Source organism: Micropterus salmoides, unplaced genomic scaffold (genome assembly GCF_014851395.1).
Source record: "Micropterus salmoides isolate LMB-PRFRI ecotype aquatic unplaced genomic scaffold, ASM1485139v1 Ms_hic_scaffold_3, whole genome shotgun sequence".
NCBI lineage: Eukaryota > Metazoa > Chordata > Actinopteri > Centrarchiformes > Centrarchidae > Micropterus > Micropterus salmoides.
Window position 1 is genome coordinate 11,886,825 of NW_024042261.1, and position 23,209 is coordinate 11,910,033.

General features: G+C 39.0%; 1 protein-coding gene across 1 annotated transcript in view; it reads right to left on the reverse strand.

The window, feature by feature from the left end:
* Positions 1-221: 221 nt before the first annotated feature.
* Positions 222-23,209, reverse strand: part of LOC119883371 (limbic system associated membrane protein) — a 214,888-nt gene continuing 191,900 nt past the window's right edge. The window contains exons 5-8 of the mRNA XM_038693995.1: positions 16,007-16,138; positions 14,800-14,920; positions 6,077-6,225; positions 222-4,213 (exon numbers count right to left, since the gene is read on the reverse strand). Coding sequence (XP_038549923.1) covers positions 4,116-4,213; positions 6,077-6,225; positions 14,800-14,920; positions 16,007-16,138 — 500 coding nt within the window. The 3' untranslated portion in view covers positions 222-4,115. The remainder of the gene's footprint in view (positions 4,214-6,076; positions 6,226-14,799; positions 14,921-16,006; positions 16,139-23,209) is intronic.

The following is a 23,209-nucleotide window of genomic DNA, read 5'->3' on the forward strand; positions in this document are numbered from 1 at the left end:
AATTTGGTTTGTTATGACACCTTGTGGTTAAAACATTTTACTGCAGCACTTCATGGCAGTGATGCGGCGTAAAGAGCCAGTCTTACCTCTCACCTTTGGCACAAAAAACTGGAACATTCCCTTGGTGACGAGCTGGATCTCAGTTGTATTTCTCACACTTGGCGAGGACAAAAATGTCTTCCAGAGGAAATGTAACAATACATATATTATTTTATTTGCAAGTTACATGGTGATAAACACAACAGTACCAGTGAGATTCCGTGTGTTCCAAGCTATCTCCCAAAAAAAAGGTTAAGCTCCCCGACATCTCAAGTCACATTCAAATACGGAACATTGAATTCAAACAACTTTATTTTGTGTTATGAACATTTTCTCATATACCTTTATTACATATCTTTTTTTTAGAAACTGACTGCAATCACCTTATGCCATAATAAAGTAAAGTAAAAAAAAAAAAAAAAAACGGGACATTGCTGTGTCATAATCCATGATTGAATCTTAATTCCCCTTCCAGGGACATACAAACTTGATAGTTACATTTGCTTGTTTTTAAGTTTTAAACGTTGAATTGTATAAACACGATCTTATGGATTTGCTGACTTTACAACATTCTACTGTAGAAACATCATACTTTATATACACACAGAGGAGGAAAAGAGAGTGAGAGAAAAAAAGAATCTCTAAATAGAGGGTTACCACCCATCAACAGAAAGTAGAAAGTTAGCTGTTTGGCCAACTCCTCATGTATCTCATGCCTCACGTTAACTTCTCAGGTTAATAATAATGAACAGAATCAGAATCATCAGAGTACACACGCGCACATACAAAAGCCAACAGTGAAGCGATGGAGATGTTTTTAGGCAATGATCAATCGTAAACTAGATAACTGTGTCTACAGTCTTCAGTAGATATCCAGGTCTGTCTACAGGGGGTTGGTGCTCTGTCCTTAGGCTGGCTCTTGGTCTCTACAGTATGAGCAATGGAAGGACAGCATTCTTTATTCCTTTCTGCTTCAAGGTTAAGACAGAGCTTGATGGCTTTTACGTAAGTGGTCTTAGTATCACTCAGTGCTTATTGGCTGGTTTTAACCTGCATGGACACACTTGGACATCCACATTGGTGAGGTTTATGTGAAAATCACCCAAACGTTACAAAGTTTAGACAATGACAGGCAATTTATTGTAGCATCCTTTAAAATAAGATCCCTCACGCTGTTTGCCTGGATGCAGTGAATCATGCATTCCAAGCAGGTTAAAATTTGGAGGTATTTGACCTTGTTCTGGTCTGTCAGGGTCTCCTCCAGCAAAAAGAAAAGAAAAGAAAAACACACATTTTAAATTTTAAACACATTTTAGTTAGTTTGAGAGTCTACCCAAGGCCAGCTTTGCTCTGCCCTGAGGTTTTCTTTTATGCGAGACAGACGGACTTACTGAAATAGACATGTAGCACAGATCACTCTCATGCAAACCGATCATGAAGAGCTATTCCACCACAGCTTCCAGATCATTCACTTACGACAGTAAGAAGATAACTGTTGCTGATAAACAAGCATCCTCAAGTATGGGCAAGCCAGAGGCTAAAAAGCGGTAAAAGAGTCTACAGAAATACCAGTGCAGTAGAAAAACACCAGGAGTCAAGTTCATCCACGATAAAGTGGATCCACCAGAGTCGTAGGAAATAAATTTTAAAAAGCCGGTTAAGATGATGAAAGCATAAATACGAGCAGCTTTCTTATCACTTCCTAGACTGAGAACTCTGACTGTAAGATATTGTTTATGTTGTGACTGATAGAGACAAGACAAATGTTGTTTTAACTGTTTAGATGCTTCAGCTTTAAAACTCATTCTCTACACAGCTGTACCACGTGAAAATTAGACTGGATCAGATGGCATCACCAACACTACAAAGTCACACAGCCACGGCCTCAGAAGCATTTACGATGAAAACACTGGGAACAATTTCTTTAATGCATGACAAGGATGACATTAATTACACTGTGTGTTTTACAGTACTAGTACTATCTCAGCTTGGTTGTTAGAAGAGCAGAGACGTGAACACACATCCAGTCGAGGAGCTGAGCTGGAGTCCATACGCGATTAGTCACCTTACAGTAGGTCAAAATAAATGGCAAAAAAAGGCAGCTAATAGTGCACCGATTTCAGCAGTTCATCTCTGAGCTGTTTCCTGAAAGATTTGCACTGTTTGAAAGATCTTCTTCTTGTGTGTTTTACTAAATATTGACATGTAGTATTCATTTAACCACTTTGTTCATAAGGAAATAAATTCAGTAATCTTTTGGTGAGGTGTGATGAGAAAATTTGCTTTAGTATCATAAAGGTATCATTTTGTTGAAAAGGCCCATCAGCACAGTGGCCTTGATGGTCTTTAGCGGCAATAAACATTCAGTATTCATTTGTTTGCTGCTCTCTTTGAATTCCAGGTGTACAGAAGAGCATTACAGTCTAAATATAATATTCCATTCTCTATAACATCATGTAAGTCAGTACTCTCAAAGATAGGTACAATAATAACTGCACAAAACTATCTTCTTTTTTTTGCTAGACCTTTTTTTAAAAACATTGTTATCTAATGGGCTTCGGTTCACATGATAGAGCAGGGTTGCTACGACGTCATTCTCAACAAATTGCTACCCCATTCAGACATATGGACACACGGAATTTGCCTTTCTATAAAGTATAAGGACATTGGATTCAAGTATATATATACACACAACTAAAATGAATGAGGTAAAGACAGAAAAAAACCCCCTCAATATCAATATATTATGAATTCTTCTGTATCATTTCATATTAAAACACACATACTTCTTTGAAAGAGAGAAACTAAAAAGTAAGTCATTCATTGGTGTCATACATTTTTATCCAAATTCCAGCAGTATAGAAGAATGATCCTAAAACTTATTAACTAAAAGCAAACACTGTATGTGGTACAGTATATGTAGCTAAATGCGGCGCAGCCTGCTGTGGAGCAGAGACAAACTGCACTGTATGGTTGGTTGGTTGTCAAACAAGCAACATACACTGCAACAATTTTCTCTGTTTCCTGTTGTTACAGTGGCACGACAAGTTGTCTTATCATAGAGAAATACAAAATTTTACTATGTACAGTACGCATCATTACAACCTACTGTGTTTCTTTTACTGCTGCAAAAGAAAAGAAGAATTATTTTGGAATAAAGGCGAGTGGTTGCAAAGCCACTGAATGAAGATGTAGATATCCATACCCCAGATAAACTAATTTCTTCAGGTTTGCACTCCGCATGGTTTAGCTCAGCAGGAACATGTCGATTTTATTCACTGCATCCCCGATTTCTGGGCTGGACGGCAACAACCCAAGTGACTGCTGCATCTAGAAACAATGTCAATGACTGGAGAGATTTCCGGCTAATGCTCTGTATCTTTGTTTCAGAGTAGTAGCATCAGATTATGGCATTACAGACTTTAATATCAAGCTCTAATCTTATTACAGAATCAGCTGCAGTATTTTCCCTTTGATTTCTTTGTGTGTTAGTTTCAAATCTACATATGGATATTTGGCAGATACTTTGCATGTTGCTCATTAATGCACTGGTTAAACACTTGGTTAAATCTACAATTGAAGTTAACATAATGCATCTATTGGAGTACGAAGTAATACACCTTATGTCCTCTGTACTTCTAGATACGAATGATTGTTGGCATCCCTGTGAGCGGGGAGCCTCTGCTTTCATTCTCATGAGGACAAAAATACAACAAATCCCAAACCAGATCCAGACCCTGAAGACAAGATATAGCAGAAACAAAGAAGTGCATACGAATTTATAAGAACAATGCAATTCTTTAAAAGAGCACTGTTTGCTTGTTTTGTCCTTCATTTCACTGTTTTATGTTTTTCATTTTACTCATAACCCATCGCTTTTTCGTAATATCTGTAAGCAGTGCTCGAGAGCACATAAGGTTTTCGTATCATGATGCAAACAGTCTGGGGTGGGGGCAGTAAAGTTGGTAACAAGGTAGCAATAAGGATGTCGGTGAGCTGGAGAGAAGGAGGAGGAGGAGGAGGAGGAGAAGGAGGGAGCGCCGGTAGGGAGGAGAAGGAAGAGGAAGACAGCGGTATTAACACTTGAAGAAAAGGCAGGCGAAGCAGGCCAGCAGGAGCCACAGTGATTGAGATACACAGGCGGAGCCGTTGATATCTCGACCTGTCCCGGGTCCTACACAGGGAAAGAGAGAGAGTGAGAGTGTGTTAATGTAGTCAGAATCACTGCCAGAGACCTCACTCAGACCGGACCACCTTCAAAAAACTATTGAAGAAATAATTGGACACACACAATTTTAGTTTTCTTGAGCATTCACACAGATAATACTGATATTTTTATAATTATAACAATGCCAATTATCAATTTTGGAGTTTGACAGAAGAGTAATACCAACAAATGAATTGTTCTGATGCTTTACATACATATGCTCTTCCTCCGAGTCAGTAAATATACCAAAATGCATTGCAAGTGTCTTTTAGAGGTGTTTGGTGACATCTGGTGGCCATCTTGTGCTTTTGATGCCCCATGCTTAAGAACCATGTTGTGCTGATTACTAGGCCACCAATTCAAATACTGGTATGTAAAGTAAAATCTGCATCGTGCAATCAGAATGTTAAAACAAAACAAAGTCATTTCAGCTGTTTTGCAACTCATTTCCTAGCAAAGTTTCTGTATTTAGTTTTCTCACCTTTTGTTTTGTTTTCTAAATGCTCGTCAAATTGATGAAGGTGTTTTCTTAATTCACATTTGTTTTGTCTCTTTGCATGTCTTTTCTTAAGCTGCAGTGTGTTGAGCTACATATTTACTGTACAGTATGTGCATTTATTTTTGTTCTAGCTCAACAATTCAAACGTCATTATTCTTGTTTTTTTCCACAAAGAGAAGTGCAACAGGCTTCAAAGCTGGATCATAGCAATTCAAGCACTTTTTATAGCAGTTCAAGCAGCTTTTTGCCTTTTGCAATTCAGTGAAACAGCTGTGTTGGCTCTCTGAAAGGTGTGTTATAAGAGTAAATTAAATAAGGAAAAAATTGTTTGATATTAACAGGTAATAAAAAATAAGTCTGTCTTATGTGAAAGTTGTAATGCCAAAATCAGGAGAGCAGATTATTGTTGTAGACTGTTCCAATAGTCTGAATATTTACTCCAACTGAATGAAAATGTTGCTCATGTGTCTGCTGGGTGTGTATGAGTATGGTTTGTCAACATGGTAACCCTAATGAGTAAGAGACATGTCAACTTGTTTAGATTTTTTCTGCCCTTTAGTGGCACAGCTATAATGACATTCATGTCCTAATCACAACTGTCTCTCATATCTCTTTTTTTTTCTTTCTCTATTGTGATACTGATTTGACCTCATACATACAGTGGGTCTGTAATACATCGCATTGTACATAAATATTACTGATATTTACTACTTTGATACTTGGAACAGGATATTACACTCTGATTACAAAGTTACAAACCAAAGCAAAGCTTCCACTTCTGCTCTACCAAATTGAATATGGAAATTAAGAACATTAACTTGGGTGTTGAAAGATGTCACCTCCCCTTTCCAGCCATATTCCTGGATTTCCTTGAGGGTTTGGTTTAATTACTGTCTTGCAGAGTTGAGTATGCTGTTTGATGACTACTACACTGACTATGTAGCAGCTTAGTTCTCTTAGTTCTCATTTTTCTTCCAAATGTTTAGCTCTTACAATGAAGCTTAAAGAAATTCACCCAAAACTACAATGAGCTTCCTCCCTGCTGATTTTCAAGGATTTGATGGGAAATTAGATTAATAGGAATAACACCTCAAAGACATTCGACTTCAACTTGAAACAGTGATTTAGATGTTTGTTCGAACATGGTCCATGTTATACTGTAACCTGAAATTTCATGCTTAATAATTGATGTGTGTAGTGAGGTATACAATCTCTAGAGGTGGCACACGTACATACAGTATATGGAGTTGTATATTTATAATAAAACAATAACGTTCCATCTTGGATTCAAACCGTGAGCTACAGCAAATGGCATTAGTGTCAATACTCACTATAGAGGAAAAGACTGGCATTCTGGACACCCAGTCGGTTCGAGGCCACACAGGTATAGTTCCCATAATCCTCTTCGGTGACATTGGCAATCATGAGAATAGTGGTAGTGCCAAGAATTTGGATATTGATGCCCTGGGCATTGGACAGCCTGTAGAGGAGAGACAGATAGAAGTGAAGCCATTTTAAATATTGCAAAGTAATGCTAATTAGAGGAGTTCAAGCCAGAAGGGAGTTAGTGACATTTTGGGCAAAATATAAAGTCTGCAGTGTCCGGGTAAAGGAGAAGAGACACTTCACCAGAGCTTAATTAACCAACAAAAAATACAGGTTTTTTACTAGAAGAGAATACACACTTCTGGCTGGAAAATAAATTAGATTCTCGGCCTTTCAGCACCATGACACTTTTCAGAATCTGGTTGACAGGATTTTGCTGTTTTCTGAATGTTAAATCATATAGACACTATACTGTGGCACCTTGCATAGTGGTGGAATGTGTGTGAATAGGGTGAGTGTGACATGTAAAGCGTGAGTGTTCAAAAGACTAGAAAGTCACTATAAGTACATTCCATTTAACATTTCTTTTGCTCCACTGTTTGCAAAAAGACCAAAACTTACCAAAATTGGCTGGTGCATTGCACATAAAATGACACACAGTTCAATTCAATTCAAATGGGGCTTTAATGGGAAACCAAAGTTGGCCTTTCATTGACCTCAATGTGGTGCTGTAACAATCAAGTTAATCTCAAAATCTCTATCTTTGCTCCACTAATTTTTCTCACTAAACCTATTTTAACATCTCATCAGAAACCGCTGGGCCAATTGTCCCAAAACTTTGTCAGGATTGGCTTCACATGTCACTGATCTAATCTGTTAAAGAAATGTCCAGATCTGTTTTGATTTTACAATCATAATCGTTAATTTCCAAACATTTTGCAATAACTTATGAAGACGTTAAGATGTTAACCTGAAATTTGAGACACTAATCTTCCACATTAAAGTGCATTTTGCTTCATATGTGCGCCGCAAATGCAAAATGTAATCAGCTACATGGATTCGGGTTTGACAATACACCTGAAACAAGCAGAGTTATTTTTGTTCAGAATTTAATCTCCAGCTGTTTAAACAGACACAAATACCCCAGTTTTGCACAAGTGATGGCATTGCCTCAAGCTGTGAGAAGGTTTGTGGAAACGAGATCTCACCAATGGCTCCATCAGTATGTCACTGAAAATTATTTCTTATTATTTTTCTCTGCTAAAAAAACAATTGCAAATTCCAGGCACAGACTTCAAGGAGGCGCTGCAATAATCTAGATTATGGTTTCACAATTAGCTTGACTTGGAGCCAAAATTCTTTCATAATTTTAATCTCTCAAATCATCTGCATCTGTTCTTCTGCTTTACAAGTGTTATTTTTTTCCTTTCCCTTTTTCAACATCTCGTCAGAAAATGCAGGACCAATCAATTTCTTTTGTTACTTTCATGGTTTGAAGTCGGCTATCCTTAAGTGGGCGTTAAAATGTATGTTTTTTGATGGGACAACAATATGTTCTTCACTTTTTAGTATCCCCTGGAAACAGTTTCTGTTGTCGTCTGTGCTACTTGCAGCATTTCTGCAAGCACTTCAGTTTTCTAAATGCTGTGCATGTGTGTGAAATCAGTGAAGATATTTTATTAATTTGCTTTTGGCATGTGTTTTCTTAAGTTGCAGTGTGTTGAGCTTCAAACTTTGCTGTTCTCTTTTATTTCTGCATATTACCTTGTTGTCACCAAACAAACAGGATCATCACTGTTATACTGTTTTCACATAAACTATTAGTATGCGGCTGAAGTCCTTCCCTGCACTTCTGGGAGTCCTAATGACCACCAAACTTGTGACAATCAATTATGTCAACCTTGAACCCCTTTCAGTACAAATGAATCAATACAATTTGCTGACTCAGACTGTGTACTTCGCTGATGAACTGTTCCTTACATCATCACAACCAAATAAAACTCTTTAAATAACACGGTGCACATAATGGATTCTGCTTGTTCTGGGATGATTGAGCCCTTTCGTATCATGAATGAGGTGAAGTTCATTTAAGGCGCCTCGACTTAATCCTGCTTAAGTCTGGGTAATGTGGTAATCGGAATTTGAGCGGGGGAGCGAGAAGTTTATGCTGACGCATACTTTGCTGATAGAAAGTATTAACATAAAAAGGAAAACGCACGTCATGGCACAGCATAATTTGACTCACTAGGGAGTAGGGACTTGATAAAGTGCTGAGATCCTTCCCATAGGGACACCTTGGGAATAGTGGCAGCATGTGTGTGGGGCTGAAAGCAAAAGAGCGAGACATGAGGGAGGGCAAGTGCAGCAGCAGTGTGCCCACTTCATTTAAAAGCAAACTCCCCTCCCATGATAAGGCCAGCAGCAGATATATTCTCCAGTGTGTCTTCATGAGAATTGACTGCACTTTTAAAAAGACCTCCCTGCCCACAGGCCATGCTGAGAGACCAGATAATACACGGCGCCGCAGGGAGCTGAAAACAAACGGCATAGATTATTATATAGCCATAGATAATAGCGCATGATTGTAATGCAGTATCAGGGGAATAAACTGACCTAAACAGGTCAAAAGACACAGAACCCTATTTTGTTTTCACAGTGAAGGTTTTAGGTTGGACTCGGCGCACATGCCTTAAGTTCAAATACCCAGCAGCAGAAAACTGGATCGCAAAGAACAGGAAACTGGATCTCTGGTGCCCAAAGTGCATCGCCTTTTCTATTAGCATTTATCGAACTCAACATTTCTGCTGCCCATTTTAACTTTTAATGTGTTGGCACGCGCAGATCTGCAGCCGGCATCTTCTCTCACTTTTCATTTCAAGTTCATCCTCAAATATGCTTGTGTCTCTGCCAGCCTCTTTATCTGGGATAATAGACCGGAATGCATTATCAATAAAGTTGGCAGTTGTCTACCTTTTTTTGAAGGCAAGTTTTTCAAGCCTTCTCATCCCTGCGGTTGCATACTTGATGTCCTTCCTCACAAGCAGAGGGCAGCAGTGCTCTACTGGATATCTTCAGTGATCATTTGTTGATGCACAGAGCTGCTCTGTTACATTAAACCCTAGATTGAAATGACTTGACCCCTCTATTTGGCGGAGGGCATGCAGTGTGTGCGCAGGGCTGCGGTCGCAGGCCGTTAGAGATGAAAGACCAGAGCAAATCATCAGATGGACAGATTTGATTCTGTAGCGTGTGGGAGCATCTAAAGTAGGTTATCACTGCCTGAGAAAGTGACAGGCCCGTTATGATTCAAGGCTGATGATAAATGAAATCAAGTGGAGAGTCCTGCTGAGACTTGTAACCCAGAGATGATTGAAAACGCTCTGGTGGCTGTGACAGCCATGTATCAGCTGACAAAACAACAAACAGGTCTGTCTGTCACGCTAGCTAGCAACTCACTTTGGATTACATCTCATGTTATAAACATGGATGGAGTGAATTACTGCCCCGGGAGCAGGAGCAACATCCTATTTTTAAAAGATGAAGATAAAGAGAGGCAGTGGCTGATTCTACAAACACATTTCTCAAGACTTAAGTACTATTACGGAGTTCATAAGAGCTACTGTTTTAAACAGAACAATATTTTCTCTCAGATTTGGGTAAACAATACAGAATCATTTAAAAAAAGAACATGGCTGAAGGGACAACCAATTTACAGTTTGATTCCATCATGGACAGCCAGTGAGACAAAAATAGCGTGGAGGGTCATGCCAGCCAGGTAGTAAAAGGTATCAGTAATGATCACCTGGCTAGCTGCTTTGAGCTGATGCATCGGTTTCTACTGAGGATAATTTGGTCTCTAAGCACCGTGGAGACCCTCAAACCTTGGTGAAGTCAGAGATGCTGTAAAGTTAGGTTTCAATTACTTTTAAGAGGATAATTTGTTTAATCAGCTGAAGCACTCCACTTTTTCAGGTTATCAGACTGACGGAGGACGGATATAAGGCTAGGTGAGTTAAGCCTCTCTAGTCAGAGGAGAAGAGAGAGCAAGCTCTGCTGCCCACTTTATGTTCACCAGCTTGTGCCAAGCAAATTATTCGAACTCTGGAACAAACTGTGTTTACTCTCTCAGTTTGGTTGGTTTGGGCAGGTGAGAATGGTGCTTTTTGAACTTGGTACTAGAAAACTCTCCATTCCAAGAACGTGGTTTGTTTTGGGGTAACACAACCCACCAAGAGGAAATTATATTAAAGATTGGAAGTTGCCAAAATTAACAGGTCTGTACCAAGAGGCAAGGTTTCATTTCAAATGTGCGGGGTTGTCACACTATTAAAAAAAAAACTGCATACTGTACTTGGGGTATAGGACCAGTTTAAACACTAATTCATTTCCTCACATAAACCAATCAGAAACAAAAGTTGCAAGAAATATAAGGGGGATTAAGGAAAACAATTAATCAATGTCAAATAGGCTACAGTGAGACTTGAAAAGATAAATCCTGCATCTGAAGTGTATCAGTAATTAAAATGTGACACATGACAGTTTAGTTTGTTTATGAAAATAAAGTTAAAAGGGATAAAAGAATGTTTAATTCAACAAAGGACCAAAGATAATCAGAAAACTTCAAAAAAGCTTAACTGTACTTCTAAAAATGTAGAAATGATCAAGGTGCAGCGTTTGAGGCTGAAATAATGAGAATTAACAATTCAAATCCCTCAATTCTAACACTTTCCCCTGTCTCCTCACTTTAAATGTGTTTCCCCAGTATGACCAGAGCAGGTGAAAGGTGTTAATTTGTCAAATGTTAGTGCAAGTGTCACCTGTAATGGTGCAACCACACCTCTGGTTTGTTATGTTTCAGCAGACAAGGGATTTGTTTTGACTCCTTCACTGCCAACATGTCAACCCTGTGAAATGGCTTGTTCTAATTTAAAAATGGGGTCTTTAGTTTTCAAGGTCTGATTCAGTGGTAATGACACAGCTAATATGAATGAAAATAGACAAAAAATAGTATTTTATTTTAACTGATTCTGGCCAATCAGAATGTGTCGCTACACTACCAACTGACTCCATAACCGTTTATAGAACTATATTTCATTTTTCATACATATAATGCAGTATTCCAAAAGTACTGCAGCCCCTTGGCTGTTCACTAAAACCCCTCCCCCGAACGGCAATTGTCCAATAATAGCTTAACAACAGCGTGATGAAGTGGGTTTGCTCACCACTTGTCCCATACAGGCCATTACCGTCTAGTTTATACACATAAGTGTTTATTTTTTTTGTAATTTACCATAGCTTGTGTAAAAGTGCACCACTTACTATCCCGGGTTGTTTGTGTTTGCATTATGTTACAGTCGACAGCAAAGCATATGGTAAGTTAGAGTAAACACATAGTCATAAGTTAGTTTCAGCTCCATTTTATTAGGTTGCAAGTTTAAACCTGGTTTAATTGTTTTCCTGTGTTAATACTTACAATTGTTTGTTCCTTTGTTCAGTTCCCCAATGCAGAATAATTGTTTGGGGAGGGGTCAGCCTAAGCATTTCCTGTTTTATAGGAACAGGGTGGTCATGGATGACATCACTGATTATTATAAATAAATGTGTGAATAACCCTGACCTGTTTTGTAGGCAGTGAGAGTGGAGTGAACTGGTAACTATGTTCCAAATGTTAAGAGACGTCTAGATAGTAACGTTATGGAGTAGATCAACCTGGATCAAAATGGGATGGGCTGAAGCAGTTGGGTGTGAATTGACCGCCCTATATAAACTTGTGTTCCCAAGGAGAAAGAGGTGAGGCTGTGCTGCTGTGAACACTTGCCTTTTGTTAGCGTTGCTACAAGTTTGATGCGTTATTTTTTGTAAGTCTTTTTGTTTGTTTGAATAGAATTATCCGTGTACTGCAGACCACTGTAAATAAAATAATCACCTCTGCGAACATATGATGTTTGAGTCTGCCTACCTACCACCTTCCTAGCCACTCTGGCCAGGCTACACCACAAACAGCAAGTAGGCATGGCAGGTCACACAAAGGAACAACACACACAACACAATTTTTTCTTTATGTTTATGATGCTGATTCGAATCACTTTGTTCAGTTTACTTCCAGATTCCAAGTGAGCTGAGCGGTTGCATCACTGCTGAAATGCACTTCAGTAGTACGTTCAGTCTGTGCAAAGCTGTCTCATTCAGCTTAGAACAAAACTAGCCCATACAAGAACTGTTTGTAAGGTTAATAACTCCACAGCCTATTATTTACCACATAGTTATCAGATTATGATTGTTTCTGTGGCTGTCAATGTCTTTTAATATGTTTTTAATGAGGAAGTAATGTACTGTGAATCGCAGCTGACCAACGGTGCTCTCAGTCTCCAGTGAAGGGAGCTCCACTGCTAAGAGCTACTGATTCGGTCAGTGGCAATGGTGATTCAGTTTTGTTCGTACATGTACTGAACACCTCTAATGCTGACATTTGGCCTTGTGCATGCAGCTTTAGCCTCAAAAGTGTATAGCATAATATCATGTATGTGGCCATCAAGTGCATATGATTATTTTTTTTAAATGACTAAGAATTTCAAGCGCCAAATCTGGCATTGTCACAGTAAATGTGCCACGTGAGAATGGCAAGCTTGCTGTGCAACCGTAACCAACATTATCTCTTTGAGATTTAAATGCAGATTTCAGGGTGTTCACTGATAACTGTTTTGCTGATGAGGTTAAGCTAATTAAAAGTGAAACGAGCGCAGGAGCAAGACCCCACCTTATCAGGTAAATAGGAAACAACAGGCTACAGTGCATTAGCTTTGATTCTTGGGGAGGGGACTATGAAATTAACTAGCCAAGCAAGGATAAATTATATTATTATGGTGCATTAACATCACCATCCAAGGAGAAAGTGCAATAACACATTCCACTGGCACAGAGAAGGGGCACATAGCCAAAACCCTCTAGGGGACAAAACAACTGAGATAGATGGAGGTTGGAAACAACAGATAATGCAAAATATTTCAACGACCATAAATCTTTCTTTTCAAGCACTGGCGTGATAGGGCTATTACTTTAGAGACCATATCTGTGATAACACTTGTGACACTCCTCCAAAATATTTCTCCCAATCTTCAGTGAACTTTTACTACTGTAGTTTGGGTGCGGGTGATATTGCAGATCATGATGCTCTGCATGTGCAACTGTCTTATCATTAGCTTTTTCTATTTAAGCCCCATCCATTCCCAAAGTGACTCAGGGGGTGAACTTGCTGCAGAGAAGGGAATCTCGGGTTATTAAATGACAAGTGTTGAAATGGAGGGACTGGCTTGCTGTTGCCTTTGAATGTCATTACACTTCAATTGTCTTCAAGTGTTTTTCAGACACATGCATGACACTTAAATTGATAGCTTTCCAATGAACATCCGTGTATGGTCACAGAACGTGCAATTTCACAGGAGACAGTACAGTGCAGTGATGATTTCTATTTCACTGGAATTACTGGTGGTATGAGAAAGGGGTTACCGAGATTTTTCGGTGACTACAGTATATAAATTACATGCAGGAGAACACCTGATCTGTTCTCCGCTTTCTCTTCTCACAGAATCCACTGCTGCCTTACACAGTAATGCTCAATTACCAATGGAATGACTGCCTAGTGTGTGATTAAGTGGGTGATTAGTCATTATCAAACTATACAAATGATGTCATCAAATTAACACTGGGATGTGACAATGGGACCCCTTTGAGGGCAGATTTGATAAAGGGATCAAAGAGTAAAATGATACGGAGCATGGCTGGCACAAGAATAAAGTGATGAAGCTGCTTCCACATTTGGGAGAAAGGATGTACAGTGCTTCTGACCCAGGTCATTAAAAAAAAAAGAAAAGGGAATGCTCATTGAAAGATGAAAGGCTGGACCTCAGTGTAGTCCTGTTTTTTGCAGACAGCTCAGAGATTGGTGCTCATACAGTATTCACCAAATACTTGCATAGGGAAGAGTGTTCAATATGATGTTTAATTTAAAAAAGCAAAGCTATTCATTAATTGCTCATTAATTGTGCTCATAAGCGAAAACAGCAGAGCCTCTTTACAGCTGCCATGGTCATGCCTAAGTAAATTCAATGTAAATCTCATTATTTTGCCTGATTTTATTTGTAATGGTGGTAAAACATAAATCAAGTTTGCTCCATGACTCAGTTCAGGGTTTCTGCAACCTACCATCACATGCATGTCACCAGCAGGACTAACTGATCGGCAGTCACAGATCTTCCACCAAAATAAAAAGGGAAGAACATAATAAGCTCTGGTACTCCAACATTGCAATACAAACTGTTATAAGGCTTTTCTCAAAGACTTGTTGTTGTTTCCAGTAATCTGACATGTGAGGTCGAAAACGTTTCCGTGCTGGAAACATTACAGGAGATCATTACAGTAATAGAGAAGCTTCTACACAGTTGAGACGATGGCTTGCGCTCTATTTAATGTCTTGTTTGGCTGTTTGTATGCAGCTTGTGTATTTTAGCTCACAAAAATGCGCAGTTGCACTGGTTTTTCAAGGTTAGCTGATCTTGAAGTGTCATGTTACAGAATGGAATATTAAAATTAAAATGTTTTGTCGTTTCACCATGTCCATATGAACCAAGATCTGACATATGCAGCTCTGTACAGGTGTCCATTTGTGACACTGGTGTGTGTGTATGGGGGGGGTTGAATGTAATGTGTAAATGTGTAAATGTGTGTTTACCTTTTTTCATCTCTGTACCATTCAAACTCAGGTGTGGGCACAGCGGTGGCATCACACTGCAATGTCCCCATGCGGCCCACTTGAGTCTCTGAGCTCTGGGTTTTCTTTATTGTTGGAGGATCTGCAGAGGCACAGAATGTTGACACAGATAACATCTTTAATAACCAAACCTCCCTAATAAAATCATTTCATTTGGCATTGTTTTCTTTTGGTTTTTCTTTGAAAAATGTACGTATTTTCTTTTCCTAACAAGTGAAAAAAATGTATTTTTGTTAGGAATGTCTGAATAAGGTAACTGATACAAGCATGGGACAGAAGAAAAGCACTTTCACAAATGCTCTGTATTGAATCTCACTGATAAAAGCAAACAAACAAACCAACCAAACAAATATATTAGATAAGCTCAAGGAATTGAAAGTTTCTTCTTTGTGTTACATTCTGTGGTGTAAAATTGAATTCTTGTTTAAGGCCTTCAAGCCCCAATAACCAGTGTAAAAGATATCTTTTTTGGGGATTGACTTAAAAAGTAATCAATACTAAAACATCATCTTTCATACATAATGATTTCTACAAACATCACAGTGGCCAAAAATATGCCTGATGTGGATTAATGTCCGTTTTCCATTTAGGATTAAACACAAAGAAATGGTTTAATGTAGAAATCTTTATCATTTAATTCAGGCACTCAGCCTTGGCTAAAGTGCGGTTTGGGCAAACAGCCATTCGTGAATTGTACTGATCAAAAGAATTCTATAACTCCTCTGGGAGGTAGTTGGTTTGTGATGTCTCTTGAGCTGCTCATCAATCCGGAACAGCCTCCACATGTATTACACTCATCAGATCTAACATGGAGCCCTGACAAGATGTAATTAGGTGATCATGTTTTTAAATGCTAAGTGTCTCTTAAATGACGATGTGGTATGTGAGAATTACCATGGAAGTGGCAGTTGCAATCAAAGTTAGAGATCTTTCTCTCTCTACCTGGATCCGCCTTGAGAAGACTGAAGGGTGCTCCAAAACTTTCAAGTTTCAACTTCCACAGCCTTCACTCATTGCCACACCATATTCTACATGTCACTATCACCACACTCCAATCTTGACTTTTATAGGCTTTTATCTGTTGAGTGTCTCATCTTGTGAAACGTCTGACATGAAACGTGGTGAGAATGTTGATCGGTGTTCAGTGTGGCTGTTGGCCGTTACTTACAGTTGACAACCACGTTGACATATTTGACATCAGGCGTGGCGACGTCGTTGCTGGCCTTGCATTCATAACGACCCGCTTGGTTTCGCATGATACCTATAATGTCTAGGTACTCTTCTCCATCCAACGGCTCTGCTGTAGAAAGAGAGAAAGAGAGGTGAAGGAGTGGTTTGAGGGAGATAAAAGGGAGAGGAACAAAGAGAGAGACAATGCAAAGGGGTGAAAGAAGGAGGTGGGATGAAGGCAAAGTTAATATTTGAGCTCCATTCCAGAGTAATAAACATTAAAATACTTCCCAGTGACTTGCTTAATCTATTGATCATCAGTTCCAATGGACAAGAAACTGACTAAAAGATATTTACTGGATAATGATGTTGACCAAAAATCAAATGCAGAAGAATATCTTTTGAATTCCTAAAGGAATAGTTAAAAAAAAAAAGATGAGAAGACAGACATCACTTTCAGCTTCATTAACTAATGGGTTATGAAGCTGCAGCCAGCAGATGGTTAGCTTAGCTTTGCAGCAAAGAAAGTCCCATCTTTTACATTCCAATCACTACACATACATAAACATATACATGTGTTACAGTTCATTTTTATTGTCAGCTTGGCATGGCCAACACCACTAGCGCAGAGGACACTAAGACACTTTGTTAAACAGGAAGCAAAATGGCCAATCTGAAAAGAAGTTAAGACTCACTCAAAACTTTCATGGACTTTGACGTACTGTATCCAAAATACTGTATGTTTAGGTACAAAAAAGAACGTGATTTATTTTCAACACTGATTAAATGTCCTGTTTCACAGTTCACACTAGTATCAGATAGAGATCTTTAAAGATGTCAGTATGCTCATGTGAAATGTTCTCTGACCACGAAGTGTTTACAGCTGCACTGAATGGCCACACTCGAAGGCAGAGTGAAAAGCCTGCCGTCATAGAGAGGGGGGAGACATGATAATTGTTTGGATGGGGATAACAGTGCACATTTTCGGTTATTCTCTCATTGAAGGCGTTCGCTATGTTGCACAAAACGTCACTAAAGTAATTGTGTGAACACTGAAAAAATGAGAGCTTGAGCGAGAAGTACAAACCCTGCTGACTTCTCCAAATTCTAACAGGAACGAGGGGGTTTCAGATGCTGTTCGACCATTGTACATGCACTCTGGTTTAAGCATAATGAAACCTTCAAGTCTATTGAGACTTACTTTTGATTAAGGGCTAAATAAATAAAGCAGCAACTTGAAATGTGGCATGCTTCACACTAATTTTCCACAGCAGAGGTAATTCAAATTCACAGTCTGGTCATGCTGAAAAAACACAGACTGAATGACTTAGACTGACTCTTCAACTGAAAGCGCATTTGCTATTCAACTATTTAAGCTGACTTTTATTAGTTGTTTGTCTGAAAGCTTCAATTAACAGATGAATAATATCTGCAAATGTCAGACAAAACATCGGAATGGAGTGCAAGCAAACCGCAGGGACTATCAGACAAATATCTGACTAATTGTTTAATGAGCAATCTAGCTAATTATCCGTGTAAAGACACAGCATCTCAGTGTCTCATTGGCAAATATCTGCTATATCTTATTAAAGATCCGTGGGTGGGTCAGGAGGAGGAAATGGCAAATTCCATGCTAATTGCACTTCTGAAGATAGCATTGGTGTTAAGATTATGATATATCATTATTTGTGATATGACAATTTATTTGTGTGGGGGATATGTGTGTAACCGTGCAATTAATTAGATTAAGTAATGATAATACCCCGTGTTTGCAGACTTAACAAAGATGTGTAGCTTGTTCATTTGACTTGAACATCCATTCTACATACATTTCAACCTGAATTATTGGAAATTGTAATAACTTAGCCAGCATACCAACACACCCTTGGATATTTTTCAAAAAGATACTATTATCTGCACTAAATGAGGAAGTAGAGTCTCCTAGGACCAAGCAAATGTAATAATGACAATAACACTGACTGATACTTTCTTTAATCTAAGAAAATAAGGAGTGATGGAATCTTGTCGGTGGAACTAAATTACACAGACGAGGTCTCAGGGGTGAATGGGGAAAATGCACTGTTTGTGACAACACTAAATGTCAGTAGTCTCAATTGTGGGCAAGTTCATGCTCATGTTACGAGTGAGGGGCTGCAGGCTCTGCGAGACCGAGGCACTGCAACGTGAGAAATGAACCGGCAACTACAGGCAAGCGGATATGGGAGGTTAGTTGGAAAACAGCTGTTCTGCTTCGTGAACACACATAAATGCTCTGCCATTTCATGCCATAAAGTTCACAAAACCACCAGGTAACAAAGCCCCCAAAACATCAGCATGACTTTTATACATGCCTGAAGCTCAAAATGCAAATAGCTGCAAAACTGAGTCTGGTCTCAGTGTTTGAAATAGACAGAGAAAAATATCTAAACTATCCAAATCAAGTGCATAATGGAGATGGTCAGCTGATACAGTATGATATCAGTTTGACTGAAAGATCAGTGGGATCATGATCAAAGGCTAAACCAGATCATATTCAGCTCTCCCTGGACGAACTGCCACAGTAACGTGATTGGAGAGGTATGATTGAAAATCTGTTGCCATGGAAATTCTATTGAAGCTCAATCTCTTCTTCAGTGCTTTGGTTTGGTGCTGGATAAAGAGAAAGCGAAAACCAGGTGACTGCAAAGATCAAAGAATAGAAAAGAGAGAAGAGAGGAGAGAAGAGAATTTAAATGAGAGATGAGAGGATGTGGCTTGTCTAGATTTTTTTAGGCAGCAATTAACTGTCAGTAATCTCATGTGATGTTTATAGAGAGGTACTCAATCATGAAGGATGAATGTAATGTAATGTATTGTCTAAAGAAACAATACAACATTTCACGTATCTTTGTCTGTGCCCACTGGAGAATACAGCTTCCTGCACACAAAGTGTGTGCTTCACATGTTATCTGTTTAATGAAGCATATTGACGAGAGATTGGTTAATCTCATCTAGAGGGAATTGATTAGAGTGTGTGCACAGCATATGCGTGCATGTCTATGCACACATATGCCCACGCCTGTGTGTGGAGGCGTTATGTCTGTATTGTGAGTTTGAAGCGTGCATGCATGAATTGGGGTGAAGACGCATTTCTTTGAAGGTTTTCAGGGAGAAACTGACTGGGTGAGTGATTTAAAGTGTGCACATTGGAAAAGTCCCATGAATCCTTGCATTAAAATATATTGTATGATCACATTATTTATGCTAATATGTTTAGAGGAGGAAGAGTGGGTGAAAGGAAAAGAGTAAATTAAGTTGTGGGAAGGATGAGGAGTGAGCATAATTTCTTTTTATATGCATTTTTTCTGTTTTAACGAACATGCTCATAACTGACAATGCTGGCATGCTGGTGTTTAGCAGATATGTGTCCCATCTTTATTTAGCATGCTAGAATGCTTATGTTTCAGGGGTGGCAGTAAGCTCACCCCATGTACTAGCCCGATTCCTTACCACAGTGGCCCCTTTGCTGCGTGTCACCACCTCTCTCTCTCCCCCATTTCATGTTTCTCTTCAGCTATCCAATCCGAAATAAAGGCAAAAAAGTAAGAGAATGTCTTGCATGAGGCCTGATGTGTTTAAAGATTCCAACAACTCTGTTCACCAGCTGTCCCGTCTTTCAGTTACATTTGACAACTGCGAATCTGAATTAGACATGAGGCAAACATCCCACTATTTTTATGAACATCAAAAACACACAACCTCCTCTTTATGCACATAGGTCTTCTTCCAACACACATTAATTAGCTACAGAAGAATAAATTTACTTAAAGTCTTGGCACCAACACATATAACACGTTCTTTTTCTCCTTTTCTCTCTCACACATTCACATGTGAATCTGTGAACTCAGGTCAGAGTTTGAATCCCTGCCAAACAGAGTTGCGTTTGTTGCACGTCTTTTGATTAAGTGTTCCATGTTGGAAGTGCTTTTGCCCAACTTTTCTCCGGGTATACTTGGAGTGAGGGGCATGTGTCAGTAGCCTTGAGCTACTCTAACAATAGAATTCCCTATAAGAAACACAGCGCGGATAGGTGGCAAAATGCATTGTTTATTTTCAACTCTGAGAGAACAGCATTAACTGGAGTAGAAACTCCAGTGGCAGAAGGTGTTTTAGACCACTGAACTGTGGAGTTCTGGCAGATAAAGCATCCCCCCTGTCATATTTACAAACTGAAGCTCATCTTTCTATAAAATATAAATGTTCTACTGTGTGTCATCACTTAGATATATCTGTATGCAATGAAAATGTTAAGTGTCATAATATGGTCCAATTTTGTGCTTGTAATATTTTTTTAGATTTTTTAATATTTAATATTTTTATATATTTATATTTTAAGATGTATCCCATTTTAGGGGCTGCATATCTTATTCCAGAATGATATTATCAGATGATTATGATAAAGAACTGTAGCCCACAAAAATACTAAACTCAATTACCTTGCTGAGATGCGTGTTGATTGGAAACAATTTCTTTTTGGAAAAAGAAGTAATACCTCTGATGTGGGCATTTCAATTCACTTTGCTCTAAAAGGATACTGTAAATATAAACTATGTGATAATTGAGAATTACAGGAAACACCTGTGAAATAATTAAGTTATGCTGCTAGCTGCATTACAGCTGCCATTCTCTCTTGAATGTCTATAAAATTTGCTGAAAAACTAAATTAAAAAGTCAAAAGGTTTGTGAATGTCCAAACTGCAAAACAGGTAGTGTATACCACATGCTTATGGCTAAGCAGTGACAGTATATTATTTTGAATAAGAAAACTGCTCTTCAAAACTCGCCTTTCACCCCTTCTTGGACAGTAATTCTCTAATTTGCCATGCAGCCTGGCGCTAGCCATGCTGAAAAGCATATAGCATATAATTGCTGTCATTTTCCACACATTATACTGTTGAAAGCCCTGCAGCCTTTGGGATATGCAACAGTAGGCTTTTGTAAGCGAGTTGGGAAGAGTTGAGGGGCCTGGAAGAAGCACACTTCTACAAATGCCTGCTGGATACTGATTTGCATTGCACTGGCAATTTTAAGTTTGTGTGAACAACTACAAGTTTGCCATGTCAATTAAAGCACTCCGTAGGAGTGAGGGACACCGATATGATGGGAGCTCCAACACACATTCTGTAGGTCCATACATGCACTCATGACCCCCCTCCACCTCCCAAAGCATGATAGGGGACCAGGGAGGAGAGAGAGAGAGCGAGTCGGAGGAGGCGGAGGGGTGAGGGATGTGAATCACAAACCAGCAACTTCAGCTGGCAACTGGATGGTGTTCATTTGCATATCCTCATGCATCATTCATCAGCATCACTTTACCACAGCACAAAACATTACATTTATTTTGCAAATGCTAATTTATGTTAAACAGCTGATTTGAGAAACTTCAGAGTTGAGTAGCATAAAAGACCCTGCGACATTTATTTTCTTTTGTCTGCACGGGTGTGACAGTACGTGTGCCTGTGTCTGTATACGCACACATACCTATCACTCCTTTCTAGACCTTCAACTTGGGGTATGTGTGTGCGTTTGACAGTTAGTCCTGGCCTTACGTATGCCAGCTTCCTGTCAGGAGTCGGTTTGATTTAAATGATGGGTCAACACATAATTACAGAGTAACTATCCTCATCAACACGTTCCTCACGGTCGAGATAATGAAAAGACGACTGAGTTCAGAAACTAAATGAATCTTAAGCCCACTTACGACTCTGTTGACAGTGTGTTGCCAAAACTAAACATGCCATGAAATGCAAACATCTATCAACAGGGCTTAAAGGGAAATTGCACTCTAAATTCAAAGCATGTGATTTGTACATGTGGCAGGCATTGGGTTTAAATGTCAAATGTAATTTTAACAATACAATGCATCTTTATCATTTCTCCTCTCTGGTAGTTTAGAGAAAATCACTTACAACCTGCAATGTCCTAATTCCTTTGAAATGAACCAATCTGCACCAATCTTGTCTGTAAAGGCTCATGCACACCTTGAGTTTCTTGTAGACAGGTGCGTAGGAAGAAATATCCATAGACAAGAGAAGAGAGAACTCCCGCATACTGTCATTTTACTTGCAATAAACTTTATTAGACCGAAACTTTGTATCTCTAATGAAAGCACCAAAAATATCCCTGCGACAGTTCTAATGTCCTTTTACACTTGGCAGCAATTCTTTATATCTGAGAAGAAATCCTACATGAACAATATCTTTTCAGTGGGCTGAGGACAAAAGGAGAACTTCCACTTCTCTTCCACTTCTATTCACAAGCCATTTGCTGCCACTGCTGCTGGCGATGCAGAAATAACACAGGTGTTGGAGCCAAAAACAAGACGGCTGTTTATTTGCCGCTTCTTGAGCCGAAGAAATGATACGCACAGCAGAGCAGTGCAGCCGTCTGTTTTTCTGAACGCTGTCATTCCTCTCTCTATCTCATTTTCCCACTCTCTCCTTCGTCTCGACTCCTCATGTGCCTTTGTTGTTTTTTGGGGCAGCTTCGGTGTGGTTTCTCTCCGTGTGGTTTCTCTCGGTGTGGCCGCACATTGTATGGCACTATAAATAAATATATATAAGTTTATATATACACTTGGTTGCTTGTCCTATTCAAGTATGAGGACTTAAAAGAAGATTAATAGTTGATAAAACAGAATAGGGTTTATTGATTGAATTCCCATAAAGGGGTAGTTGGGTTGTCCACTTTTTCTTTTACTTGGCTGATAAATAGATCTAGCCTATTGTTGTGGGAAGACCTCTCATTATTGTCTGGGTAGATTCAATGGGCTTGTGTTTGTCATGGGAAAAGAGGCTTTGTGTTAAGGAAGAATAGCAAGGTCAGGCACAGACTATCACTGCTTACTTTTTATCTGCACTCGCTCCTTTTCCTGTCTCTGTCATGCACACACAACTGCACACTCAGACGCATACACTGTGTCAGAACCTGATATAAATTCATCATTAAGCTGCAGGGTTTCTCTTGAAATTACTTGATTGGATTCCCAGTCAAGAAATTTCAAGAGAAACTCATAATATTACAAGAATGAATTCATGATTATACAGAAGAGTCAGGATGTTCTGACTGTTAAGTCATAATTTTCCGAGACAAAAAGCCATAATATCACAACAATATTTTGACAGAAAAGTTCCTATAAAAACGTTACGTTACTAAATTACAG